Source organism: Jaculus jaculus, chromosome 2, assembly GCF_020740685.1.
Source record: "Jaculus jaculus isolate mJacJac1 chromosome 2, mJacJac1.mat.Y.cur, whole genome shotgun sequence".
NCBI lineage: Eukaryota > Metazoa > Chordata > Mammalia > Rodentia > Dipodidae > Jaculus > Jaculus jaculus.
The window spans coordinates 205609420-205637327 of record NC_059103.1 but is presented as its reverse complement, the minus strand read 5'-3'; the positions used below and the strand labels follow the sequence as shown (position 1 = coordinate 205637327).

Sequence of the window (27908 nt, the reverse complement as noted above, 5' to 3'; positions counted from 1 at the left end):
GCACAGGTGTGTAAATCTTGTTAGGCTGGTTGCTTTCTTACAGCAGTGTCGCTCTTAGGACACAAGGCTGTTAGCTATTTTCTGCCAGCAGTTCATATAGCACTCTCCAGTGCTGTTTATTACATTTTCAATCTCGGTGGATGTAATAGGTGTAAGAGATTTATTTGCTCTGGACTTAGTTTTGGCAGGTGGTATGTATCTAGGTATTTGTCCTTTTCCTCTACATTATCCAATTTTGTGCAGTAGAAGTTTTGAAAATATTTCCTGATAATTCTTCCAATTTAGTGATGTCTGCTGTGACCTTTTCCTTTCAGTTTATTTATTTTTGTTTTTGAGGTAGGGTCTCACTCTAGCCCAGACTAAACCTAGAATTCACTATGTAGGAGTCTCAGGTTGACCTCAAACTCACAGCAATCCTCCTACCTCTGCTTCCCAAGTCTGGGATTAAAGGCATGCACCACCATGCCTAGCTCCTTTTTCATTTCTAATTTTATAGATTTGAGAATTCTTTTTTCTTTTGGTCAAATTGGCCAAGGATCTATAAATCTTGTTTAGTTTTTAAAAGATCCAGATTTTTGTTTCATATTGTTTAGTCTCCAGAAGCTGGTTTAATTTCTATTGTTTCTTTTTAATTTCTAGCTTTAATGTATTATGCTCTGATATGATCTAGGAAGTTCCATCAATTTTTCTAAATGTATGGAGCCATGCTTTATGTCCTAATACATGATCTATTTTAAAAAAGGTTCCATGAGCTGCTGAGAAGAATGTGTATTCTGTTGAATTGGGGTGGGATATTCTGTAGATGTCTGTTAGGTCTCATTGGTCTGTGGTGTTAATATCTATTATTTTTATGTTGATTTTCTGCTTGAAATATCTGTGTATTAATGATAGTGGGGTGTTGAAGTCCCCTACTGTAATGGTGTTGGGATTTATTTCTGATTGGTTGTAAAGTAGGTTTTACTTTTTAAAATGTCATGTACCTTTATTTGGTGCATACAGATTTATGACTATAATGTCCTCTTGTCTTGTTGTTCCCTTAATGAGTAAAAAGTAGCCTTCTTTGTTCTTTTTAATTACTTTTTGTTTGAAGTCTATTTTGTCAGATATTAATATATCCACATTGGCTTGATTCTTATTTCCATTTGCTTGGAAAAAATTTTCCATTCTTTTACCCTTAGGAGGTATCTATCTTTAGTGGTGAGATGGGATTCTTGGAGGCAGCAGATTGAAAGGTCCATTTTTCTTATCTACCCTGTTAACTTGTGTCTTTTTATTTGTGAGTTAATCAATTAATGTTTAAAGTTATAAGTATAATGTTTGATTTAATCCCTGCCCTGCTGGGCTTGGTGCCTTACACACTTTTATGCCTGCTCTAGTTTCGGTTATCAATATGTTCGTCCTCATAAGGCTCTGGAGGTTGGTTGTTTGACTCTTCTAAAATATTTCCTGAAGTATTCTCTGTAGGTTAGGATTTGTGTTCATATAATCATATAGCTGCCTCTTGTCATGGAAAGTTTCCTTCTACCATCTATTGTGAGGGATACTTTAACTGGGTACCAAATTTGGGGTTGGAAGTCATAGTTTTTTAGGCTTTGAAGTTCTTCATTCCAAGCCCTTCTGGCTTTCATGGTTTCCATTGAAAAATTGTGTGTGATGAATTGCAACTCTCTTGCTACGTTTAGCATGTTTTGTTTGTCTTCATTTTTTATAGTCTTTACTATGATGCACCTTGGAGAGTTACTTCTTTGGTCCTATCTTGTATGTTATCTCTGTCTTTGGCTTGGATTTCTTCCCCTTCTAGTATATCCATGATCCAGATGTTTGGTTGTTTTAGGGTATCCCACAATTCCATTATTAACTGTTGGCATGATATTTTGAACTTATCAAAGTTTTTGACTCTTTTTCTTCTGTCTTGTCTTCTAGATCAGAGTTTTTATCCTCCACAAGATAAACTCTGTTAGTGAAGGCTTCTAGGGAAGCTTTTTAAAGCTCTGTTTGATTTTTGTTTTCTGTTGTGCTATTCTGCATTGTGTCCATGTCTGTGTTTGATGCCAATTCCAGGCTGAGGTTTTGTTTTTGTAATGGTTCCTGGAATTAACTCTTGCATTTGATTATTTCTTCATTAAGTTTAATCAGCTGATTATTGAGGTCCTCTATTTGTTTACTCACCTTTAATTCATTTATCTCTTTTGAGTTCTCTCTGGTTTTCCTCAATTAAGTTAAGCCTAGTGAGGAAGGCTGTGTGCATTTCATTCATGTGATTGTTTTTGGTGATTTCCTTCCATTTCAACAATTTGCTTTGTCAGAGTCACATAGCTTGTTGTGTTTTCATTGTTGTTTCCTGTATGTTTTCATTGCAAGCTTCCGTTGTGGGACTAATAAGCAACCTTGGAGATCTCTGTTGCCTTTCATTGTTGTTGTTTTCACTGGGGTCCACCCATCTTGGGGTAAATGTCTTATTTTGTTAATGAGGAAGCAACTGTTTGTCCCTGTAGGATCTTCAGTGAGTGTTCTGCTTAAGTTTGATCCAGCCTTGGTGGCATGGGTATTCAAGTATAATATGCTGTCTGCAAGCTTTGAGAAGTTGGAACCTCCCCAATTGCAACCCCAAATATACCTGCAGTCAGCACTTTCTTACTCACCCCAAGCCAGGCCCTCAAACATGCTGGTGCCCCTCACCAGTCCAAGTGCACAGGCCCCAAACACACTTTCACATTGCCTTCACAGCTCCTGGAACCATGATTGTAGTTGGTTTACAGCAGCTGGAGGCCCCAGTGCACCCATTCTCTCTCTCTCTCTCTCTCTCTCTTTCTGTGTGTGTGTGTGTCTCACAAAAACTTAATATAAAAGTAAAAAAAAAAATGCTTCTATCAAACAATGGCATTAGTAACCAATAGAATTAAATTCATTTTTGTTTTTCTGATGTTATTTCTCAAAATTGGAGGACATGAATTTTGGATTTTGGGTGAAATACTGGGGAAATTAAAGATTCCTTTTGCCTTTGTGTTTGGCCCTGACTTCTCCTACTCTGGTGTTTAAATTTATGGTCTTTAACTTGTAAACCAATTTTTTACCTAAACTGATGTTTTGCCACTTTTGGTTTAAGAAATAAACATCATCCTGACCTTCATCTTTGGGCTTGTTCTGGAAAGCGAAAAGATGAGGATCAAGTAGTAACTGGAGTGGAGAAAAAGAACACAGTCCATGACACAGTTGCTGTAGAAGGAAAGAAGTACATGCAGAACCATAAAGAAGCCTCTTGGAAAATAGAAGGGACTTACATTACAAGTGAGCACAGCTACCAAAAGCCACAGAGCTTCAGCGAGGACCGCAAGTCTCTTGCAGACCCTGGGAGCTCAGATGATGATGTCAGCAGCTTTGAAGAAGAAGCGGAATTCTGTGTGGGAGGTGGAAACCATCCACAGTACTCCACAAAAGATCATGGAATGCCAGAAAAGGTACAAATTGTTCTGTAAAAAAGCAGGAATAGCTTCTAAAATAAAATAAATTCAGTTCCTGGATTCGACTTATATTCCTAAGTTCATAAGTGTCTAGTTAACGTAAAAACATTTTTCTTTTTGCTACAGCAGAATACTATCCATTTATTCATTGAATCATCCCTAATTCAAAGTTGCTATAATTCCAAATGTTTCCATTTTATAAGCACCCTTAGATGTCTCTAAAAATTGATGACTCACATTGTATTCTAAAAGGCAAATGGATTTCGTGAGAACATTCAAAGACAAATGAATGTTGTAATTTGTCTTAATGTTAGTGGTTTGTATAAAACATAACTATCTTTAAATTTATAACATATTTGTACATGCATATTAATCTCACTTGTAGTAAACTGAATTTCCATACATACACACACATGGACTGTATAGAACCATGTATCCTATTTGTCAAAATTATCTTTGTGATGTACCACTGTTTTATTGGTTTTCAATTTAGCAAAGCCTCTTTAAAACTGGTTCTCTATTTCCTGAAATTTGTGCTAGATTATTTTGTTAATTAATATCCTGCGGAAGAAGTTATCTTTGATAAACCCAAATTCAGATTAAATTTGCATGTGTTTAAAGAAATTAGTACTTGTGGAGCTGGGGAGATGACTCAGCAGTAAAAGGCACTTTCTTGTAAAGCATGCCAACCCAGGTTCAGTTCCCCCGCCACCCACATTAAAGCCACATAGGCGTTGGTTTTCAGTGGCAAGAGATGATGCTGTGGGCTAGAGAGATGGCTTAGCAGTTAAGGTGCTTGCCTGTGAAGCCTGAGGATCCATGTTTGACTTTCCACATCCCAGGTAAGACGCACAAAGTGATGCAAGCATGCAAGGTCACCTATGCACACAAGGTAGCGCACCCATCTGGACTTAATTGCAGTGGCAGGAGGCCCTGGCATGTCAGTTCTCTCTCTTGCTCGCTCACTCACTCACTTATTCTCACTCTCGCTCTTGCTCTCTTCCATAAAAAAGAAAAAAAGACCAGTTTGATGGGTTTGCCTCAAAAAACAAAAACAGACCCTGGTGTTCAAGTGCACACACACTAAATAAAGAAATGTAAAATTTTAATTGTACCTCAAATTAGTGAAGAAAAGGATTAGTTCTAAAAACTAAAATTTTGCATTTATTCAAGTTTTTAGAAGATTTTGGCCTTATCTCATTGACATCACTGCATCAATAAAACCAACAAACTAGATTTTTATACCAGGTTTTGACAGTTTTCTTGTTTTTATTACATTGGTTTACCCTCATTCTACTGAAGTCATGAGTTGAAATTAATTGAGGAAGGAAATAGTCTAAATTATCTGATCATTCTAATTTTGATATAGAGTTAGTGACTCATTTATTTGTCTATCACATTTTATTGAAGCCTTCCATAGGTAGCACTGGGATAGGCACTGAGGAGGGATATAACAGGCATGTGTACTCTGAAAGAGCACCATGTGTTGTTTGACAATGTGCTGGCACTTCTATAAAAATTTTCTAAGAGTAACATTGGCTTAAACCATTTGTGTGGGGGTTGAGTTTTGAAGGGATCCTGTCATTTTAAAAATTTTTCATTTTGTTTGGTTTTTTGAGGGAGTGTTTCATTGTAGCCCAGGCTGACCTGAAATTCACTATGTAGTCTCAGGGTAATCTTGAAATCACTACGATCCTCCTACCACTCCCTCCCAAGTGCTGGGATTAGCACCACTATATCTGGCTTTTTAAATTTTTATTTATTTATTTATTTGGGGGTGGGGGTAGAGGGTGTGCCAGGGCCTTCAGCTACTGCAAACCAACTCCGCACATGCACCACCTTGTACATCTGGCTTATGTGGGTCCTTTGGCTTTGCAGGCAAGCACCTTAACTGCTAAGCTATCTCTCCAGCCCCATCCTGTCAATTTTTTCAAAAAATATTTTATTTATTTATTTGACAGAAAAAGAGGGAAAGACAGAGAGAGAGAAAGAGAGAATGGGTGCGCCAGAGCCTCCAGCCATTGCAAACAAACTCCAGAGGCTTGTGCCCCCTTGTGCATCTGGCTAACGTAGGTCCTGGGGAATTGAACCTGGGTCCTTTGGCTTTGCAGGAAAATGCCTTAACCACTAAGCCATCCCTCCAGCCCCCATCCTGTCATTTTTGACATTCCATTTCATTCAGATCTCTGTGTTTTGTTTTGTTTTGGTTTCTCCAATGGTCCTTTGGAGAAGAATCCAGCTTCAGGGAATAAAGCATATGTTTATAATGATAAAAAAGGCACTGCTGACCCAGGAGACTCACATCTTCAATGGCAGCTCAATCTCCTCACACACATTGAAAATGTGCAGAATGAAGTCACCAGCAGGATGGACCTTATAGAGAAAGAAGTCGATGGTAATGTAACAAGGAACTCGAATACAGCTACTGCCGTGTGTATTCAGTGACAGGATGAAGGAAACTGTTTAAAGTGATGGGATGAAAACTACAGGTGCCCTCCATGCCTCTGAAGCTCTGTCTCTTTCCTTATACCGTGTGTAGTACATGCATGGTATGTAGGCACAATATAGGAAGTTTGAGTGCTAGTTATTTTTGTTGTTGTTTTGTTCTTAGCATAGATATTTGATATATGGCTGTCCAGGTTCAATGTAGAACACTTGAAGATTGTTGATTAATTTCATTAAAGTATGTTTTTTTTAGAAGTCAACTTACAGGGTTTTAAACATAGTTGAAATATGAGAAGGAAAACAAATGTTTCCACTTTGGTTAGTATTTAAAACTCCTACACATTAAGTAGGTAAACATTAAAAAATTTGTATACAAGTTTTTAGATAGTTTTCTTAAATTTTATCATCTCCTAGACACTCTGAAAAATAGGAAAGGAAAACATCTTCATTTTGTATTTGAGAAATCAGAGCAAATTGATTACCAGATTCCTATTGGAGTGTTTCCTCCATGTTAACTCTTCCATCCTGACTTCCAGTACATCCACCTCCATCCTTTATTGTTCTCCCTCAAAATCACCTTTGTGGGCTGGAGAGATGGCTTAGTGGTTAAGCGCTTGCCTGTGAAGCCTAAGGACCCCTGTTCGAGGCTCAACTCCCCAGGACCCACATTAGCCAGATGCACAAGGGGGTGCATGCATCTGGAATTTGTTTGCAGTGGCTGGAGGCCCTGGTGTGCCCATTCTCTCTCCCTCTCTCTATCTGCCTCTTTCTCTGTCACTCTCAAATAAATTGAAAAAAAATACTAAAAATTTTTTTAAAAATCACTTTTGTGCTAAGTTGGAGCTCTTTGATCTCTTAAGAGGAGAAGTAGATACCTCTCTCAGAAGCATCTTTGGTTTGGTTTTTAATTTGATGCAGCATGACACAATTCCATATTTTAGGCTAGATTTTCAATGTAAACCAGAAAAACGTAGCATATAAATTATTCTGCCTAGAATTTTAGTGCACTTGCATGTTTGATTTTACAGAGTAAAAAGTGGTGGAGCTTAAAGAGACACACTGAGATCTTGACAGCTCTTTTCCTTTGTTAAAAAGGAAGGTGGAAAAGTCTGGCGTGGTAGTTCACGCCTTTAATCCCAGCACTTGGGAGGCAGAGGTAGGAGGATTGCTGTGATTTTGATGCCAGCCTGAGACTCCATAATGAATTTCCAGGTCAGCCTGGGCCAGAGCGAGACCCTATCTAAAATAAGGAAGGTGAAGTAGAGATGGAATCAGTCTAAGTTGAAAGCTGGGTCAGGTGCAGAGACTGTTGGTCCTGTTTCAGAAGAAAATAAAAGGAGACATTCAAATGAAAAAAAAAGAAAGGGCAGGGAATGGAGCTCTGTACTAGAATTCCTACTCTGGTTTCAGTCCCCAGAACTGGGGGCTGGGGTCGGGGTAGAACTAGCAGATAAAGGCTTCCCAGAAGGGCAAAAGATTAGGAATATTAGAATTGTTGTGGGTTGGGATATAAACATACTAGCTCTTTCACAGATATCTTGAGTATATTTGCCTTCAGAAAACAAGGAAATAAACCTCTGTCTCAATTACTTTCTAACCTTCTGATTAAGTCATTTTCTGAATGTTCATCCAGGTATCATTTAAATATATTTGTTCTCTTCTCTCTTCTAGTTCTAGAAAGCTGGCTTGATTTCACAGGGGAGTTGGAGCCACCAGATCCCCTTACAAGACTACCCCAACTTAAACGACACATCAAACAGCTCTTAATTGACGTGGGCAAAGTACAACAGATAGCAACCCTTTGTTCTGTATGACAGCGGTGAACACTTAGTGACAAGAACATGGCTCTCTTCAGTTGAATCATTATTAAGTGGATAGCCAAAAAGCTTAGTAAAGTTTGGCCATTTACTGATTTATGACATCAGTAGTAGGGTCCCTTGGATGGGAAATGACCTTTATCAAGGAAACTACCATCAGAGATGAATGAGCAAGCTGCAGATGGTATGGTTTATATGCAAGGGCCTCTGAGCAGACTGACTGGGGCCTGCAGTGAAGGAATGGTGTGTGTGAGCCTTGGGGACCCTGCAGAAAGAAACTCATGTGCTTAATGTAAAGTCCAGATCCATAAATCAGCATTTGTCCAAAACTGTAACAGAAATTAAATTCTGCAGAGTTCTATGTTTGCTCTAAGAATTGCCTTCTCAGCAGTTGGATCCAGCTGCAAGAAAATTTAGGTTATTTAAACTTCTGTAGGATCATGAGCTGTTTATTGGGTGATGAATGTATTGAATCAGAAAATTGACAATGGAAGTCTCACGTTTGGGGAAAACAATTGTGGAATTCTAACTTCATTATGAATGTATTTAAAAACACCAAATAATTGGAATTTATTGTAGGCATTGAGTCACTAAAAACACAGTGGCTTACAGAAGGGTCTGATGTGCCAAATGTTGATGGCACTGCTGGAAAGAGGCTGAAGTGCTGTGTGATCTTCCATGCCAAGTCTTACGTAGTGCCATCAGCCCACACAGACCTGTGTGTCACATGCGGGTGTGTGTGAGTGTGTGTGTGAGTGTGTGTGTGTGTGTGTGTGTGTGTCACACATGTAGCTAAGTGGCAGTATTCGGGCTTCCATATATAGTTTGATCCTGGATATGCTTGCTGTTTGCCTTCAGAGAAAAATTATATGTGACCTCAGCTGGGATGAGGAGTGACAAAAAAATGAAAATAATCTGTAGCTGTGGATTTTTTTAACTGCTAGTAGTGGAATACTGGAAAAGCTTCGTTTCTGAAGATGAATTTTATTTTTGAAAGATACGTACGCACTCAAAATTTTTAGCTTTGATCACAAATGGACAGATTTCTCACAAATGGACAGATTTCTGAAACCAAAGGCAACTAAGTTGCTGACTCAGCTCTTGCTGGATATTTTTTTTTTTTTTGAGCCTAGATCCTACTGTCTGCCAGTCCTCAAGTGAGTTGTACACACCCCAAGTTCTAAATGCGCAGTTATGCGTGTGTATGCTTGTTTAAACAAACATGCAACGTACATATGTACATAATCAACATATATTTATATCACACATATCTAGTTTTATTACTATAGACTATACAAATTGATGGTTAACATGAAATGTTACCTTTTAACAGACTGTTTTTAAAAATTAAAATGTATGTACAGGTTTTGAACTTTTTTTAAAGGGGGAATAAAAGACTGTTAAGAGGAGGCTCTTTGATGACATTACACTTGAATACTTTATGCCTCGTTCTGTTTATCAGTTCTAGCGATCTGTATAAATGCATTTTAGAACTGATAGACAGTGAACTTGAATTTATCTTTGATAACAATACATGCCACTGTACATTCAGATATTATTTAAATTTGCAAACACACTGTTCTATATGTAAGGTACTGTATGTAAAACTTTATTAAAACTATTCCACATATTCTAAAATTTCAGCCTGCCTTTCTGTGGCCTTATGTTTTGATGTGTAGATTAAAAGAATGTGTAAAACAGTAAGAAATTGTTATTGCCTTGTGAGATTCTCCCAACTTGACAAATGTGCCAAAGATGAGCGTACATAAGTGTCATCCTGCGTGTTTACTGTCAGACATGAACTTTGTCAAAGATCATACTGATAAAAGCTTTAGCAAAGGTCATTGTGGGGTAGTTGCTTAAATTTGCATATTAAAGTAAAAATTAAATTTGCATATTAAAGTAAAAAATTAGTACCTGTATTCCATGTGTGGAGTAACTGTGCTATTGTCTGTGTTTCAAGATTGATACTATAGTGTTCATCTGTGTTTAAAAATACTGGCTTTGCTTTTGTTCTGCACCACTAACTGCTAAACTTTGAGTTTAGATCATCTGTTTTTTTCAGACATGGAGAAGATAATGTCTGTAACCTTTGAACAGTGGTGTTGCCTGCATTCTTAGTGCATATATAGATGACCTTTTTACCCAGTAACAATGCATCTTCTCAGTTCTGGTGAACATAGTTAAAGTAGTGCACACTTTTTCTTACTGATGTTCCTAAGTCTGAAATGCACCCAAGTCTGAAACTTTTGTAGCATTTTGGCATCTGAAACAGTATGTCTCAGATGGCAAATTCCACTCTTGACAAGGTTGTAGTCAAAATGTAGGCTCACTAAAAATACTGTCTAACATTACCTTTCAGGTTGTGCATTTAAGCTGTACATGGAACAAAACTGAATTTCACATTTAGACTTAAAATCACCTGCCAAGGGTGCATCGGGGTATGATGCAAAATTCAATATCTGAGAAAACCCCAAATCTTAAAACATTTCTCATCCTAAGCTTGAAGGAAGTAAGTATAAGAGAGTGCTTACAATAAAGACCTGTCATTAGCAATAGCATTCTTAACACTGTTTAATCCTGTCTAACTTTTTACTGACTATCTTTTGGGAGAGTTGGGTTGTTCTGTCTCACAAGTGGAGACTGTGCCAATATATATGCTGAACTGACAAATAGCATTTACTAGTAGTTTTAGGAGGCCACTCCCCATTTTTCCCCATTGTGAAAGAGGTATATTGTTTTTGACAATTTTTATACTTGTATGTAACGTATTTTGATCTTAGCCTCTTCCCATAACCATCTCTTGACACTCCTTCCCATGTGTCTTCCACTGAACCCCTTTTATTGCCCAACTAGTCCATTGTCAACTTGATGTCTCTTTTTCCTTATGTGTGAGTGTGATACACTGAGTTTAATTAGGGTTGCCTTTATGGGAAAGGTAAGGGTTACTTATCAGAGAACATGGGTTCTACCAGTGTCTATATGTGTGCAAAGTATTTCCTGATCCCCCAGTCACCATTAACTGCCCATTTACTCCTTAAGGGGGTGCAGGGCCCCTCATATCCTTCTCCATCTTCCATGATGGAGCAGTGGTCCAGTATTATGTGCATCTTGTGCAGGTTATGACAGTTGCTGTGAGGTCATGAACATAATGGCCATAGCATGCCTGGAAAACAGCATTCCAGTACACTCCTCCTGATCTGGGTCTTATATTTATTCTGTCTCCTCTTCCTTATTATTCTCTGAGACTTGGAGGGCTGATACCGATGCCTCATATAGTGTTGAGCATCCCAGTGGCACTTACTCTGTGCACTTTAATGAGTTTTGAGTCTTTTTTAGTAGTCACCACCATTGGTAGAAGCTTTTCTAACCAGAGGTGAAAGGTCACAAATTTGTGGGCATAACCATACATAAGAGAAGTTTGTTGGGTATACACTATGCCTGTGTAACCAAACAGCGCTAGTAGTCTCCTCCTTTGGGCCTATGGCTAACCCAGCCATAGGCTTTTGACTGGGTTTTCAGTACCAGGCATGAATTCCCTCCCATAGGGTGGGCCTTATATCCAGTCAGCAGTTAGTTACCCCCATAACAGTCATGCCACTATTGTACCACTGGACACATTCTGCCTGGATAATCAGGTGTGTAGCTTGAAGTGCCCACTGCTGACAGCATAGTCTTCCAGCATGGTGACAGCTAGCCAGCTGGAAGGAAACTTCCAGCTCAGTTGCACCTTTGTAACTTAGTGTACTACAGCTGTAACAATGGTGTCTTCCACAACAGGATCTTAGCATCTAGTTCTGACAGCCAACCAAAAGCACTGACAATAGCCTATATGGTTTGGGGGCCTTTTGGGTCTTTCTTGATCAACAACTTACTGGATGGTATTATACCCCCGATGCTGGGATTTTCCCATAAAGATCTATAACATTATTCTCTGACTCGAGGATATTCCTATCCAAGTACAAGAGGCATGCAAAACAAAACTAGAAAAGACAAGTTTAAAAAAATCCATATATTATGTTACAGTCAAAATACTAAACACACAGAACAAAGAAAGCGTGCTAAAATCTGGAAGAGAAATAGCCGCATGTAAAGCAGGCCCATTAGAATGAGCGCTAATTGTTCCATAAGAACCGATATCCCTGATGAACATAAGTGCAAAATTCTCCATAAAATAGTTCAAATAAAATTCAAGAACTTATCAAAGAGATCATTTACTTCAAGTTTGTGTGTGGTTCCCATGTAAAATGCCCACCATACCCTCAAATGATAAAGCCTCTAACTTAGTCTTCTGGTGGAAACTTGCTGATGGAGGGCTTTGGCCTTGCCATCCAGGCCTGCTAGTTGTTCAGAGCTGGCTTGCTCAAGCTGCTTTCTTGGCTGATGATGCAGGAAGATGTGAGCTGATGATGAAACTTCCCCTTGAAACTGTCAGCCTGAAATAACATTTTCCTCTCATAAGCTGCTCCTGGTCAAGAGTTTTGTCTCCGCAAGGAAATGGTAACTGCTACAGTTGGCTTCATTGCCTAGATGCAGGGATAGTTCAACATACATAAATTAATAACTGCAAGACATGACGTGAATAGACTCAAACATAGAAATCACATGTTCATTTCAATAGATCTAGAAAAGGTATTTGACAAAAATCCAACATCTGTCGTGATAAAAACCCTGAAGAGACTAGGGATGGAGGGAATATAAACTAACATAATACAGGATTTATATAACAAACCTATAGTCAATATCATGTTAGTGGAGAAAAAAATCCAACTATTTACACTATGGTCTGGAATAAGACAAGGGTATCTATAATGTATACTTCTATTTAATATAGTCCTTACGTTTTATCTGGAACAGTAAGAAGAAAAGGGATATGAAAGGAATAAACTTATTTGCCAATGACAGGATTCTATATAGAAGAGATCTTAAAGACCACCAGAAAACTCCTAATACTGATAAAACTTTAAGCACAGTGGCGTAATACAAAATCAATACATGAAAACCAGTAGCCTTCTTACATGCCATTGACAAACACTGAGAAGTTATGGAAGTGGTCCCACTCATAGTCACAAGTAACTTGGAGTGTCCCTAACCAAGGATGTGAAAGATGACTACTAACAAAAACTTTAGGCCTGGAGTGAAGGAAAAAAATTGAGGCAGTTAATAGGACATGGAAAGGTCTCCCATGTTTGTGGATTCAAAAAATCAATATTAGGAAAATGACCACCCTACTAAAACCAATCTACAGGTTCAATGCAACCCCAGTCAAAATCCCAGTACCATTCTTCACAGAAATAGGAAAATAAAAAAGGTCTTAAAATTCATATACAAGTTTAAAAAAAATCCCTAGATTAAACAATTCTGAGCAAAAAGTTATCACCATATTTGATTTCAGGTTATACTGCAGAGCCATAATGATAAAACCGGCATGCTGCTGGTGCAGACACGTAGACCAGTAGAATAGGATAGAGGGTCTAGGGGTAAGTCTGGGTAACTGCAGCTACCTGATGTTTGATGCAGACTCAAATATACACAGTAGAGAAAAGATGATGTCTTCTAGTAATGACTGGGGAAACTGGGTATCCACATGTAGAAAAATGAAACTCAAACCTTCCTCTGACACTGCTCAAAAGTCAACTCCAAATGGATCAAAGACCTGAAGGTAATACCTAAAACTCTAAAACAACTAAACAGGACGGTGTCGATGCAAGATTCAGACATAGGGAATGACTGAATGGGACTTAGGCTGCCCAGGAAACATGGCTGGAACATGGCCAGGAAACAAGACTGGAAAGCTGCTGCACAGCAAATGAAAATACCAGCCAGGTCAAGAGGCAGGCCACCAAGTAAGAGGAGACCTTTGCAGCTGCACATCAGACATCTCCAAAAAACAAAGTAACAACAACAACAACAAAAAAATCATCACGTAAACCAACATTATCAAAAAGTGGACCAGAGAACTGAGCAGAGTTCCTGAAAGGAGAAATAGAAATGGTTAAATAATTTTAAAAAGTGTCCAGCCTTCTTAAGCCATCAGAGTGGGAGCTGTATATTAAAACTATTGAGATTTCATTTTGTGTCAGAACTGCTGGCATCAAGAACAAATGCTGGATAGGATTTGGGCAAAGAAGCCCTAATCCAGCGCTATGAGAACGCAAGCTCGTACAGCTAGTGGCTAAACTAGTGGGGAGAATCCTGAAAGCGCTTCAAACTGAAGTACCGTATGTTCCCTCTGCATCATTCCTTTTCGATTTTTTAATATTACCATTAAAATCAAACAGCATTTTGAATTGTAAGGTCAGTACAGTCTTTTCCATTTACTGACATCAGTTTTAAGACTAAATTAGTAGGATTTCAGGGTAAAAAAGGCAAGCTACCAACTGCGATGTGTGACCTGGGGAAGGAAGCATCTCTGAATAAGAACATGTGAGTGCTACCCAAAGAGACAACAAAATGACCTCAAAATTCCATACAGGCAGTGAGAAGAGCTGAAAGGTGCAGAGCAAAAGGCAGTTTCCTGAGGGGAAACGAGGGTGCATCTTGTGGTCCTGGTGGCAAAAATTCTGGCAATACTAACCACAGACAAGCCTACAGCTTCACAGACTCACATTCAGATGCAAGTTTTCTCCACACCATGATATTTTTTTTAAGCGGATGGGACAGTATTATACACAAATCCTATTCTATCACTACATATGACTCAAAGGGCACCATTATGAGAAGGAATTTGGTGTTTAACATTGAGCTACCACAGAGCCTAAAAACAGGAAACAATGACAAGTCAGTGAGTTTGAATTTGATCTGATATATGATTGGGTACAAGAAAGACAGGACTGGGAGGCACTTGTGAAGACTGGAAGGGCCAGTAATTGACATGCACAAAAGTGCAGGTGCGAGAGGAGCTGCCGAGGCAGGGAGTGCACACCCGAGGACCCACTGAGAACAGAAATGCGCATAGTCTCAAGAGCAAAAAGGGAGCCACGGATGCCGTGCCCTCTTTATCTCTGCCCGAGGTAATGTATCCAGTCGCCTCAGGCCAACTGCACTACCTGGAGGAGGATTGTTTTCAGGACTGGACTTCTGTCCTTTAACAGTCCTCCAGGGCCAAGGCCATCACAACTTCCAGAAGTGGTTGATGCGTCCACTGTGGACATCTGGGAATAAGGACACACCCTTCCTGAGGGCAAGGCCTTGAGGGTTGTGAAACATCAGGGTCAGAGTAGAGGCAGGGACAGCGTCACCAGCACTGCAGATGCTACCCATAGAGCTAGCAGGTGTGGGAAGCCACATACATCAGTCATCCCCATTGCACACTGAGCTCAGGAGGAACGGAAACGGAACGGTTTCGAGAACATGCACAGTGATTAAGACTGGTGTCTGCCACCACTGGAAATCTCTTATTGTTGCAAAAAAAAAAAAAAGAAAGCTCTATAATAGGCACCTTGTATGATGTGTTAATTCACTGATAATCACATCACTTTAAGAGATAATCCCAATACCTGTGTCGTCAGTGCTGCCAAATGGTCATTATTTTTCCCCATGCAAGTTGATGGTTCTGGTTCTTGGTACAGCGATGCTACAGTTACCTTTTTGCTGCTGGCATAAAACATCAGAACAAAAGCAGCTGATGGGAGGAACGGTCTTATTGTGGCTGAGAGTCTTGAGGGAAAGCTCTGTGATGGGAGGGAAGAGCACAGCATGAACAGAGGCTGGACATCACCTCTGCCACAGCAGGCAGAAAACAGCAGCAGGAGAGTGAGCTGAACTCTGGCAAGGGGGAGCTGGCTATAACAACCCTAAATCCACTACAACACGCCTTCAGCAAGGCCCCAGTTCCCAAATTGCCACCAGCTAGCACTCAGAACACATGAGTTTATGAGGGACACCTGATTCAAACCACCTCAAATAAGTAAATTTTTGATCAAAATCTGAGTCGCTGTATTTAAGGACCTCATTGAATTCTTCTCTGAGCAGGACTGCTCCGGCATCTCTGCAGTGAGAGAAGGTGGGAGGGCTTGAAGTCTTGCTACTTGTTCCAGTGCTGACACTTGACAGGTGCTCTGCTGCTCACTTGTGGTGGCTTGGCATGGCAGTTTAGCCTCTGCTGATGTCCCGCGGCTGGGCGAGTCAGGGTGCTCCTTACTGGTCCCCATGTGGCCCCCACTGATACCTCTGGGAGATGATGAAGGCCCTGCTGCTTCCTCAGGCCTCTCTGACACCTCCCCAGTGGCAAGGATAGCATGACATCTCACCACTGAATGGGGATGGCAGGGTAGGCTCCCTTAGGGTCCGCACCGATGGCTCACAGAGGAGGGCCTTATGACTTCCCAGCTGCCACCTCACTTGTTCTCAGATACCACCTGTTGAGGCATTGGGGAACCCCTTTCAGCTGAACTAGGATGGAGTCTGGGTGTGTCCTAGGCTCGTCATTGGGCCTTTGTTGGCTCATGGGCCTGGATAGAGAGTTTGGTGCTGGCTGCTCTTGGTAAGAGGTTATTCTGTAAATGTGTCTGCCTTGCCAGGCTGTCCCCTTTCCTGGGATTTTGGCCAAGGGCTGTTGTCCGCTTGGTAGGTTGGTTGATTTTTCTCTGTGTCCACTGGCATTTATGAATTGGCAGCAAGACTTCTCCATCACCTGGTGTGAGACATGTGACACCAAAATAACACCCAGGGGACTCACTGCCACATCCTCTTCTGCCCTCCAGGCTGCTGGCCCGTCTGCTGCCTCATTACCTCTACCTTCCAGTATCTCCTTGCATTTGTTAGAGGGTTATTGGCACAGTTTTAGGCACACTTCATAGGTGGGATAAGGAAAAGTATTGCTACCCCGTCTTCCTGCATGTGGAAGTCTGATGCCAGGATTTCAGTTATTACCTCCCAAGCCAGGAGGAGGAGTGTAGATTTGAATCACAGGGTGGGAAGGAAGGGGAGAAGGTGCCTGTAGAGGGAGCATGGGGTCCAGCAACAGCACACAGGCCGGAACTGGGGAGAGAGGTAAGCAGTTCCCTGTAAGGTGACAAGTGTTCCATACGTAGCCCCCCCACCATGCACTACAATGGAATTTACTCTGTGTCCCCAGCATGCCCGTATGACACAGAGCTCCTGTGTTGGGAAAAGAAGAAAATAAGGGAGCAGGTTAAGCTTGGAGTCAAGGAGACCCAGGGAGTGACAACCCTTCACTGGAGGCCCGAACAGGCCTTGTGGAGTCGCCGTGTGTGTGCTGTCTGTGTGGGTGGAGATGGGGCTCAGCAGAGAAGCTGAGTCATCGTGAGGAGAGTCTTTCACATGGTAGAGGGACTGGGCTTGGTCCCCTAAGCCTGGCTCCACTCGGCCGCCTGGGTGGACAGAAGCCCTCTCCTTGCCTGGCCAGGCAGGCCAGCTCTAGTGTGCACCCCAGGAAGCTGGCACAGTTTTGTCCCATGCGGTGCTCACCCTCCCACACTCCAGTGGGCTGTGAAGCGAGTGTGCCCATAGGGCTGCTGTCCCTTGTCCTGCAGGGCCCTCTTCATCCTGCCTGCTCCATGACACAAGCACCGGGTCCCTAAATCACCAAACCCAGTGGAGCAGAGACAACCTGGGCAAGACCCAGCCTGTCATTTCCACTCCATGGCTTCGCACGGGCCCAGCCACGCACAGTGACTCAGCAGTCCAGACTGCGACGCGAATTCGGGGCCAGGGGGAAGCAGGCAGAGCAGTGGGCCTGAAGCAAACCTCTTAATCACCATGATCAATTTTTCTTTTTTAAAAAAAATATATTTTATCTATTTATTTAGAGAAAGAGACAGAGAATGGGTGAGCCAGGATCTCTAGCCACTGCAAACTCCAGACGCATGCACCACTTTGTGCATCTGGCTTATGTGGGTACTGGGGATTTGAACCTCCTGCTTTCCCAGGCAAGCTCCCTAACTGCTAGGCCATCTCTCCAGCCCAGTGTTCAACTTTTCTAAGACTCACCTATGCGAGACCCCTGCCAATGGCAAGGCGACCTTCCACACACTGTTACCCTGATCCTGTTGCTCTACGTGTAGTGTCTTGCTGAACACCCCAGCACAGGACTTGTGGTCCCCCCACAGAAAGGGGGATACTTCCTTTCAGGTCTTTTCCAGGAAGCTCAACACATGCCCCCAAACCAGCTTTGCCTGAAATGCAATGCAAGTCTTAGCATTCATTCTTCTCCTTCCCACGCCCCAGTGAGACCCCTTGTCCCTGGCTCTCCTGAGCACTGTGGAGGGAGTCTCCATCCCCGCAGTAAGGACTCCATTTTCTGGGATAGTCTAGCACTACTGTCCGTGTAGCTGGTGAGGGGGACCCCGTGAGCTTCAGGCAGGAGCTCTGCTTTCCAGTCCAGGCTTGTGAGGGCCTGAAGAGGCAGACAGAGGAAAGTGCAGAGGAATGGGGGGCTGCGGGGGGGAGCAAAAGGGATGACAGTTACCTTAGTAGGGTTTGAAGGTTGTGCAGATATGAGAGAAGAGGGTCAGGAATGGGCGCAGGTACCTAACACAGCTGAATCATCATTGTAAGACATGTTTGAACTTGAATTCTGTGATGTGTCCTGGCAGAGCAGACCTGAGCTCACTGGAGAGACCTTGCTGGAGACCCTGAGCCAGGGAGTGATGTGGAAACCTTGGAGGTCGCAGGGAGCGTGGGTCATCACCTGTCTTTACCCTTTCACTCCGATGCTGGAAATGACTGACAATTTTAGTTCATACTGCCTTGGGCAGTCTGAATATAAAAATGTCATAGCTTTTAGAGCTAAACTATGCCCCCCAACTAAATTCCTGTGATGTTCCTAGCTTAGTATCCCAGAGTGGCAGGAGAGAGGGTCCCTCTTTTTTTCACACTTCATACATTCATATTACATTTTGATCACATGCAACCCACATGACCCCCCTTATCTCCCTCAGTCTCACGGCACTCCTTGTTTATCACTTACCTGGGGCTATGCCACAGAAGAGTCAGTCTCTCTCTCTCTCTCTCTCTCTCTCTCTCTATATATATATATATATATATATATATATGTGTGTGTGTGTGTGTGTATGTGTGTGTGTGTGTGTGTATGCATATATATTCCAAGAGCAGAACTGATTTGTGGATATAAAGATAAATATTTAGGAGGCAGTTTGGGAGCACATCTGTTCAGCAACACAGGTTCTTCCCTATGGCTTATCTACAGCCTCCCCATCCATGATAATTTGACCTGATATTTTTAGTACTAGGCTTCTGAGGAGTGGGCCTCAAGTCTGCACTGTTGATTACCTACATAACCTTCATGCCAATGTTGCACCCGAGGGTACATCTTGCCTGGAGAACCAGTATGATGACTTTTTGTTCCCAGTAGCCTGCATAGTACCTTCTTGCCACTTAGAAAGCTAGCCAGCTTTCTCTGGACCCACATCCGTCAGGTACGGTGTTTTCAGTGATAGAGTTTCCCCTTCCAGTGCTGCAGAGTCCAAGGAGACAAGGCCTTTAATGAGGTAACTAAGTTAAACCAAGGCGTGAACGGTGGGCCTTAATCCAATATGGCTGGTGTCCTCAGAATAAGAGATTAAGACACAGCCATGCTGTGAGGAAAGACAGGGAGAAGCCCAGGGCAGGAGCCTCAGAAGACACCCATGCTGCCTGTCGCCACCTCAGACTTGACGCCCCCGGAGTACTGTGAAAAGATTGTGGCCTTGTGGCCTGCCAGCTCTGCACTGCTCTGTGATGGCCACCTGGGCCAGCCAACATGGTCCACAGTTCTGGGTACTTCTGTCTAAGACTATAAGCTGTCTCTAACCTGCTTAGTCTCCACAGCTCCACGACTGGCCGCACAGGCTCTGCGGGACAGCAGTGTGGGCCTGAGTTTCTGCCTAGTATGAGGTAGGTATGTCCTTCCGTGTCAACACCTTCCTGCTCTGGAGACACTGGTCATCAGACTCTGACTTAATGCTGCTCGTCTCTCACCATGGGCACAATTCCCTTTATGAAATGAGAAAACAGCACCAGTGGTAATGGATGGCGGGAATGACCCATGCTTCTCAGAGGTCTCTCTTCTCTCTTACAGAGACCCTCGCAGGCAGGGGTGCTCTCCTCTGTTTGGGGCTCAGGAGTGAGGTATCTTTTCCCAGTTCACACACCCAGGTAGACAGGAAGGAGGGAAGCTGGTGCTTTGCCTGTAAAGAGAAATTTTGATGGCACCCCATCCGCTTCTCCATGCAGCCCATGTGAAATTGTTGTGCCCCATCGATCACTGGAGTGTCCTCAGAGGGAGGAACACGGGTGGAGGGAGCTCCCATGATCCGTAGAGAAAACAGGATGAGCCATTACCCAACCAAGTGCCCTTGAGTGAGGGCACAGTGCCCTCCGCTGTGTTATAAAGGCACCCTGGTTAGGGGACCTAAGCAGGACGCTGCTCCTACTCCTTCGTCCCAGGAGGGAGCAGAAAAATGGCCCTGGTCCTGTGGGTCTTGACCCTGCTGGGCCCAATCTGCTTGGTGTCAGCCAACATCTTTGGTGAGTTTTAAGGCTGAGGCCAAGGGGCTCGGGAGAAAGCTTCAGGCATGGAGTTCAGCCAGGCTCTGTCTGCCCCAGGTCTCTGAAATATGATTAATCATTTTTTTTAATTGAGTGATTAATCTATTTTAACCCCCACGAATGCCCAGACAATGCTCCTTGCCTCTCAGATGAGAGACAGAGGTTCAGAGAAGTGGCTTCGGGTGCCCGAGGTCATAGGACTGGACTGGTGGACTAGAGATGGAGGAGCCCTGCGGTGCTAGCTACCCTTATTTCAGTCTTAGGTGAGGCTGTAACAAAGCGTGTGGGGTCCAGAAAAGTCTTTGTGCCCCAAACCCTAGGTTCATTTCTAATTTTCATTAAAGAATTAAATGAAAAAGAGTGAGAAGGGTAATTATTAAATTATATTTACTGAGGGAAGTGCAGAGTCAAGGAAAGGCACCCATGTGGCTAGAGATCCCACGTAAAGGGCCTGGAAAAACCATGGAAAAAAGAGAGAGAAAAGAAAAGTAAAGGAGCTCCTGCCATTTGGGGAGTTGGAGGGGATAAAAATCAAACCCATGTGGAGGGTTAGGGCTGGGGACCCATCCCTCGGCTCAACCTGGCTGGGCCCGGCACACACAAAAAATCACCCACAGCTGGAAGTTCCACAGTGGTCAGAGAGAGCGCCCTTGCAAAGGTATTTATAACCTTGGAGCGGTGGGCTGTCTTCCAGCTCGGGTGAACCAGAGGGACGGCTGGTTGTTCAGAGCTGGGGACTATCTCAGGAAGAGGCTAGCACTGACACCAAGTTCCAGAGGCTGAACTTGACCAACCACAATGTTTAAATTCTATGAAAGGGCTGGAGAGATGGCTTAGCAGTTAAGTGCTTGCCTGTGAAGCCTAAGGACCCCAGTTCAAAGCTTCATTCCCCAGGACCCACGTTAGCCAGATGCACAATGGGGCGCACGTGTCTGGAGTTCATTTGCAGTAGCTGGAGGCCCTAGTGGGCCTGTTCTCTCCCTCTCCCTCTCTCTCTTTCTCTCTCTCTCTCTCCCTCCCTCTTTTTCTATCTGTCACTCTCAAATAAATAAATTAAAAACCAACAAAAATCATTTAAATCCTATGAAAGACCTTTCTCCCCATACGGGTCCTGGTTGTTTGTGGGAAAACAGGTCTAGGGAACTAGGCAAGAGATAAGAAGTCAGATCATTTTGATTTCTAGCAAGGGCAAACTTCCTTGTGCTTTATTTATTTTATTTACTTCCAGGGGCCTGGTCATCCTGACAGTACTCCCTCTCAAGACTTTTACCATTGGCATGGGTTTTTCACTCCCTTGGCTGCTCCAAAAGCTAGGCCAGCTATGCCAGCCATGCCAACATTTGAGAAGGTCCCAGCAGGCAATACACAAAGTGCATGCCCTATGGCACTGACTGATCATCAGCTTCCTGCTTGGCTCAGCCACTTACCTGTCTGACTGTGAACAGACTGTCAGGTTGCCTTAACAAGCGTGCAGGGAACGCTTACCTCTTGACATGCCTGTGGTTTCTCAGTGAGACTCTGCGGGCCGTGCAAGTTCCTGGTGAAGAATAAGATATGTGCTACACCCACAGCCCACAGCGCAGGGCTGGCCGATAACGTCTTGGGCACATGAGGAATTTAGACTCCAAAGTTGATTAGGAAACTTCTCTCTCTCCAGCTGTGTGGCCTTAGGAAGATTATGTTTGCTGTCATCTGAATTAGGATGCAATTTTGTGGATGGTGAGGGGAGCAGTGGGGAGGAGCTATTACTGTTACCTTCCTGGAGAAGACAGAGGGTTAAATGTGCCAGCTAGGGAAGGCAAAAGCCACGTGGCTATGCAGGCCTCCTCCGTACTGTGGGGGCCATCTCTATGCACCCCCCAACTCTTTCCTCGTGTTTTGTCTCCTCTCTCATAGAGTACCAGGTAGATGCCCAGCCGCTGCGTCCCTGCGAACTGCAGAGAGAGAAGGCCTCTGTGCAGCAGGCCGACTATGTGCCACAGTGCTCTGAAGATGGAAGCTTCCAGTAAGGCTGGCTGCAGCCAGGGCATAGGGTCCCAAAATGTCTTGAAGAATCTCTCTCATCTTGTCCCTGCCACTCCAGCTGTGCCCTCCAGTTCCTCAGAGAGCCTGAGCCATGGCCAGTGTCATGGGGGGAGGGCTTTTCTCTGTCCCCACACACAGGTCATCTGACCAAGGGCACCCTACCGTAACCAACCCCAAGGCTGACGCTCTTCACTTCCTGCCCCAGTCTTGCCCACTGCCTTACGAAACAGTGTGTGGCCTTTCAGTGCAACACAGGTACCTCCCCGGCTCCTGGGATCTAGCCAGGTGGAGGGAAGCAGGGATCGCCTCTATCCTGCTCTCAGAGCTTCCCTGCTCTGCCAGGCCATTGTCCCCCAGGAAGCCCCATTTTCCAGAGGGCGACAGCCCTGCCCTGCCCGACACAGGCTTGGGTCTGAGAGCACATCTCTGCAGAATGAGGCGATGGTCTGAATTCACCTCACTTCCCTGAAGAGCAAGGGCGTCCGTGAAGCGCCTGCTGCTGAAGATACCTCTCTGCCTTCGCAGTCACGCGTCTCGGCACTGGAATGTCCTCCTTGCCACTGACTTCGATATTCTTTAAAGGCCTCGCCGGGCTTCCCATCCTCCCAAGCTGCTGGCTCCCCGCTGTCTGGGAATTTGGGGTGGTCGAAGGAGTTAAGGAGAATGTAGCCCCATATCCAGTCTTATTTATGTTTCGGGCCCCGTGACATCTCAGACCTTCTCTGTCCCTGGGATGCTCTGCTGACGCTCTTCCCTCTACCTGGAACGCCTCGTGCTTTCTAACCCTGGCCACTGTGACTCTCGGTGTGGCCTTCCCGGCCTTCGGAACCCACGCCGATCACAGCAGCGCATCCTCACGTGATCTGCTGTCCCCGTCATCGCTGGGCAGGAGTCAGAATGTGGCTTCGAGTGTCATAAAATGTGCCTCTTCTCCTCAGGACTGTCCAGTGCCAAAATGATGGTCGCTCTTGCTGGTGTGTGGACGCCAATGGCAGTGAAGTACCCGGCAGCAGGCAGCAGGGGAGGCCAGTGGCTTGTAAGTGACAGAGGGGTGGCTGGTGGGACGGAGAGGATTGGCCCTGGGGCACCTCGCATCTGGGAATGAGCCTTGGGCTGGAGTGGGTGACCTGGGCAAGCCCCCCTCTAGGGAGCTGGACCTTCTCTTGGAATAGGAAAGGTCTTTGTCCCATCACACAAGGCCCGAGTTTCTGAAGACAACTGTGAAAACCAAATGAGACATTTGAGTCATGTGATTAGCAAAGGGCCCTCCAGGGCTTCCATGTGCCAGACACTGTGGCATGCATGAAGCAGAGAATGGCAAGAGGACAGCATTCCAGAGCCAAAGCCAGCCAGGAACTCACCTGTCTTGGGATTTGGGGACTTAGGTGAAAACTGTCCAGCTTGGGTCCTTCGTACAGTGAGAAACACGATTTCCATTTGAGTCCGATCAGAGCTCTCACCTGAGGCAGCCCTGGGGTGATCAGGCCAGGCCGTGGCGTGGGTTCCGAAGGCTGGGAAGGCTACACTGAGGGTTGCAGGGGCCGGGGCAGGAAATCACAGGGCATTCCAGGTGGAGAGAAGAGGGCCAGCAGAGCCTGCGAGAGACAGAGAAGATCTGAGGTTGCAGTGGCTGCGATCTTTAGCAGGTTACCTTCAGGTAGCAACAGTGAGGCTTTTCAAAGCTGTCCGTCAGTGGATGGGTGATGATTCTGGAACTCTGGTTTTATGTGGCCATTATGGCTGGCTTGGGGATTAGGGTGGTCCCCCCATGCTGTCTGTGGCATGATTTTGACCCAAGTCACCTGCTGTGTGCTCCCTATCCACAACTCTGCCTGACCTCTAGGTGAGGATTTCAAACATGTGATATATTAGGGACATGAGAGCTCTGTGACAGAAGCAGTGATAGGTTAGGGACATGAGAGCCATGTGACAGGAGCAGAGATATGTCAGGGATAAGAGAGCTGTGTGACAGGAGCAGTGATGTCAGTGTCACTGTTCGTCCTGCACCTGGAGGGAGGCAGCTGTCTTTCCACTGTGCTGATTGGGACAGAGACACAGAACGGGACAGTAGCCTCTCCAGGTGATACAGCGAGGCTGCATGGACGTCCTGAGTCAGCCAAGCCAGGCAGTGGGTACTGCTTGACGAATGGGAGGCCTGCTCCTTTCTGACTCGGTGGCCCGGATGTTAGAGCCTTCTGTCAGCCAGGCTGAGTGTCCTGGCCTGCCATCTCCCTCTCGCCGTGTCTCTCCGAGAGGGTAGGGAGATCTGTCTGGGCTCCGCTCTGGATGCCGTCCCACAACAGTCTACTGAAACCACTCTCCTGTACCTCAGGTCTGTCTTTCTGCCAGCTGCACAGGCAGCAGACCCTGCTGAGTGGCTACCTCAACAGCACGGCCACCTCCTTCCTGCCTCAGTGTCGAGATTCGGGGGACTACGCAGCTGTGCAGTGTGACCTGTGGGGAGGGCAGTGCTGGTGTGTGGACACAGAGGGCATGGAGGTGTACGGGACCCGCCAGCTGGGGAGGCCAACAAGGTGTAAGTACCTCGGGCCCCCCACATCCCTGGGTGGGCTTCAGCTTGGTGCACCTTGACCATAGCTTTTAAGTCTGTCTGACAACATGCAGAAAGCCTGGCCCTGGAGGGAAAGAGTCATTACTTCAAATAGGTCCATGGGGTGGGTCCACATCTGGCTGACCACCAGAAGCCCAGGCAAAGTCTCAGTGAGTGCTTGCAAGCCTGTTTGCAGATCATAGCCCTGGATGGTTTTCTGCCTGTCACGTGTGTGCCATAAGTACTTCTGTGTCTTGTCAAGATAGCAGAAACATATGACCCTAACTGCTTGTAAGAACTGGACAGTGTCTTGTGAATGTGTCTAGGTCCAAGGAGCTGTGAGATAAGAAACCGGCGTCTTCTCCATGGAGTGGGGGACAAGTCGCCACCCCAGTGTTCTGCAGATGGACAGTTTATGCCCGTCCAGTGCAAGTTTGTCAACACCACGGACATGATGGTTTTCGATCTGGTCCATAGCTACAACAGGTAAGGGAGTCGGGCCCCTTGCTTGGTCATTCAGGGGCCGCTGGCTATTGAAGCCCGTGCACACCTGGGGAGTCAGGGGCGTCACGTGTCACACACAGACTCAGGGACAATGAGGGGGTGGGACACCTCATCCTCTCATGTTGCTGCAGGGCTATAGCACTTTTAATAAAGCGAGCTGGAAATAGCTAGTAAAATTAAAAGTGTGTCTACTCTCCCGGCCCAGCCAGCCCACACAAATGAGAACTCCAGAATGTGTAGACATATGGACTTGGTTGTCTGATGCCTTAACTTTCCATCATAGCAGAAAGCTGGGTGGAGGGAATGACTGCTCGTCAACAGGGGCGGATGGCTGGGTAGAGGCTGATATGCTGTCAATATGTATGCAGCCACTCAAAAGTAGACAGGAAGCTGGAACGGTGCACTGGGAGAGAGCCCGCCCCACAGTATGGTACAATAAGACGATACAAGATAGAAAGTGCACGTGTTATGATTTGATTATTTAAAAGGCAAATAAGCAAAAAAAAAAAAAAGATGCTTGCTATGTGCTTTATACGAATATCTGATGGTGCTGGTGTCCATGTAGGATGAGGGTCATGGAGGATAGTGTGAATGAGCACAGGGTGAGGGAGTGTCTTGTCAGGTCTGTGACAGAGAAGGAGTGGACAGAAGGGGCCTAGCAGAGAGGGAGAGAGAAAAGCGGGCACGACATGTTTGTGAGTTTCTGTAGGTCATGTATATGCATGTGCTAGTAAATGACCTTAATGGATTAAATAGGTAAAAGCAGAGGTGCTTTATAAATCATGCCCCACATAGCCAGGCAGCATTGGGTTACACGAGATGGCCACTGATCACTGGGAAAAGCTGTGCAGACTTTTAGGGGTAATCAGACCAGTCTGAGTACAAAGGAAGGAAAGAACTGGCTTGTGAATTGTGCTAGGCGTTCTGTAGGAGAACTTGAGCCTCCCGTGGCTGGCTTCCAGAACAACCACTTCTCTCTGTGTGAAGGAGTACGTTCCCATGGCTTGTGCCAGAGGAGTCCTAGACCTGTGTCCTGTGTGCAGGTCCCATCGACCTCGTTTAGGAACTGGGACCTTAGTTAGGTTATTTCATCATAAAATCCCCATAAAAAAGTTGTGCATTGATAATGTCACATGTTCAGCCTAGAACACCAAACTTAGAATTTATGGCTTTGTACACCAAGGGTGGAGGGTGCATGCATTTGCCCCTGATGGAAAGAAGCCAGGCTTGAACTCATTTTTGGACCAAGGCACAGCCTTCCTGCCTGATCTGTCAGAGCTCAGCCACCTCACTCCTGCCAACTCCATCTGTTTTCGGTTCTGCCCGGCCCCATAACATTACCTGCAGCACGTGCCCATTGCCTGCCATGCCTTGGCACAGTGATCTGGTGCCCTATCTTCCCAGAGCCTCCGTGTTCCCAGCGGGGAAGTGGGGGCAATTTCCTGTTCAGTGGGCCATGGCAAAGATCTGGTGAGACCTCCTTCATGACACCATTGAGAATTTGCAAAATTGTAAATTATTAGTCACCATTAAGGAGTTCTCATGCATCATTCAGTTTTAGCAGATGTTGGTTAGACTCTCCCCGCTCGCCAGAAACCTCGAGCCGCCTGACTTTCCCAGGCTCATCCTTCCCGAGCAGAATAACACACGCTCAGCTCAAGTTCAGCGGAGTGTTGACTACAACCAAGGAATTTTACATCCTTTCACTTTAATACTCAAAAATAACTGGATAATTGTAGCCTCTGGAATACCCTGAGAAGCCATCTGAAACAAAGCTTAAGAAACTCACCTTAGGAAGAACAATTAGTGGACTCCAGAGCTTTGAGGAAATGTTTTTGTTTTTGTTTTCTGCTCTGTACTATTGTGACTCAGATCTCTGCCCTCATAGTTCGGAGTCTCACACCCACTAGATCCACAACTCAGGACCTCCGCAGGTGCCTTGGGGTTGAGGCTCAATTCAGGGCAGCTTCCACAAGAGGGCAGTCTCGTCAAGCGCAAAAGCTCACACAGAAGCATTCGTTGCTCAATGCAAACAAAACACACACATGATCCCTCCTGAAATGCGATCCTTTTCTTTCTGCAAGCAAGCATGTCTCCCAGCAAATTCTAGCTTGGGGAGGTCATGGGAACAGTTAGATGGTTGGTTACTGCCAACCCAGGGGTAATCAGGAATTCCCTGATACTTAGGTAGACCAGGCCTGTCCCAGGCCCAGGGACTCCTTGGGGACATTGGGAGGCGCTGTTGAGTCCACATGGATTATCTAGGGTCAGCACACATAAAGAAAAGATAAAACACAGGGCAGCCAGCCACAGCTGAGTTTCAGATCTGCATGGGCAGTTGTATCCTAGCCTATGTTCTCGACATCAGACATTTTTAAAAATTTTACATATTTTATTATTTACTTATTTATTTGACAGAGAAAGGGGGGAGAGAGAAAAAGAGAAAGAGAGAGAATGGGCATACTAGGCCTCCAGCCACTGCAAACGAACTCCAGATGCTCGCGCCCCCTTGTGCATATGGCTAATGTGGGTCCTGAGGAATTGAACCTGGGTTCTCTGGCCTTGCAGGCAAATACCTTAAGCACTAAGCCA

At 44.8% G+C, this 27908-nt stretch overlaps 2 protein-coding genes across 2 annotated transcripts in view; both read left to right on the top strand.

Moving 5' to 3' along the window:
* Phf20l1 (PHD finger protein 20 like 1) overlaps positions 1–9645 on the top strand; it is a 78250-nt gene extending 68605 nt beyond the window's left edge. The window contains exons 19-21 of the mRNA XM_045142704.1: positions 3107–3458; positions 5694–5856; positions 7578–9645. Coding sequence (XP_044998639.1) covers positions 3107–3458; positions 5694–5856; positions 7578–7720 — 658 coding nt within the window. The 3' untranslated portion in view covers positions 7721–9645. The remainder of the gene's footprint in view (positions 1–3106; positions 3459–5693; positions 5857–7577) is intronic.
* A 10503-nt stretch (positions 9646–20148) lies between these two features.
* The window catches only part of Tg (thyroglobulin), a 226295-nt gene continuing 218535 nt past the window's right edge, over positions 20149–27908 (top strand). Inside the window, exons 1-5 of the mRNA XM_004656332.2 lie at positions 20149–20215; positions 22133–22241; positions 23200–23297; positions 24594–24797; positions 25139–25298. Coding sequence (XP_004656389.2) covers positions 20149–20215; positions 22133–22241; positions 23200–23297; positions 24594–24797; positions 25139–25298 — 638 coding nt within the window. The remainder of the gene's footprint in view (positions 20216–22132; positions 22242–23199; positions 23298–24593; positions 24798–25138; positions 25299–27908) is intronic.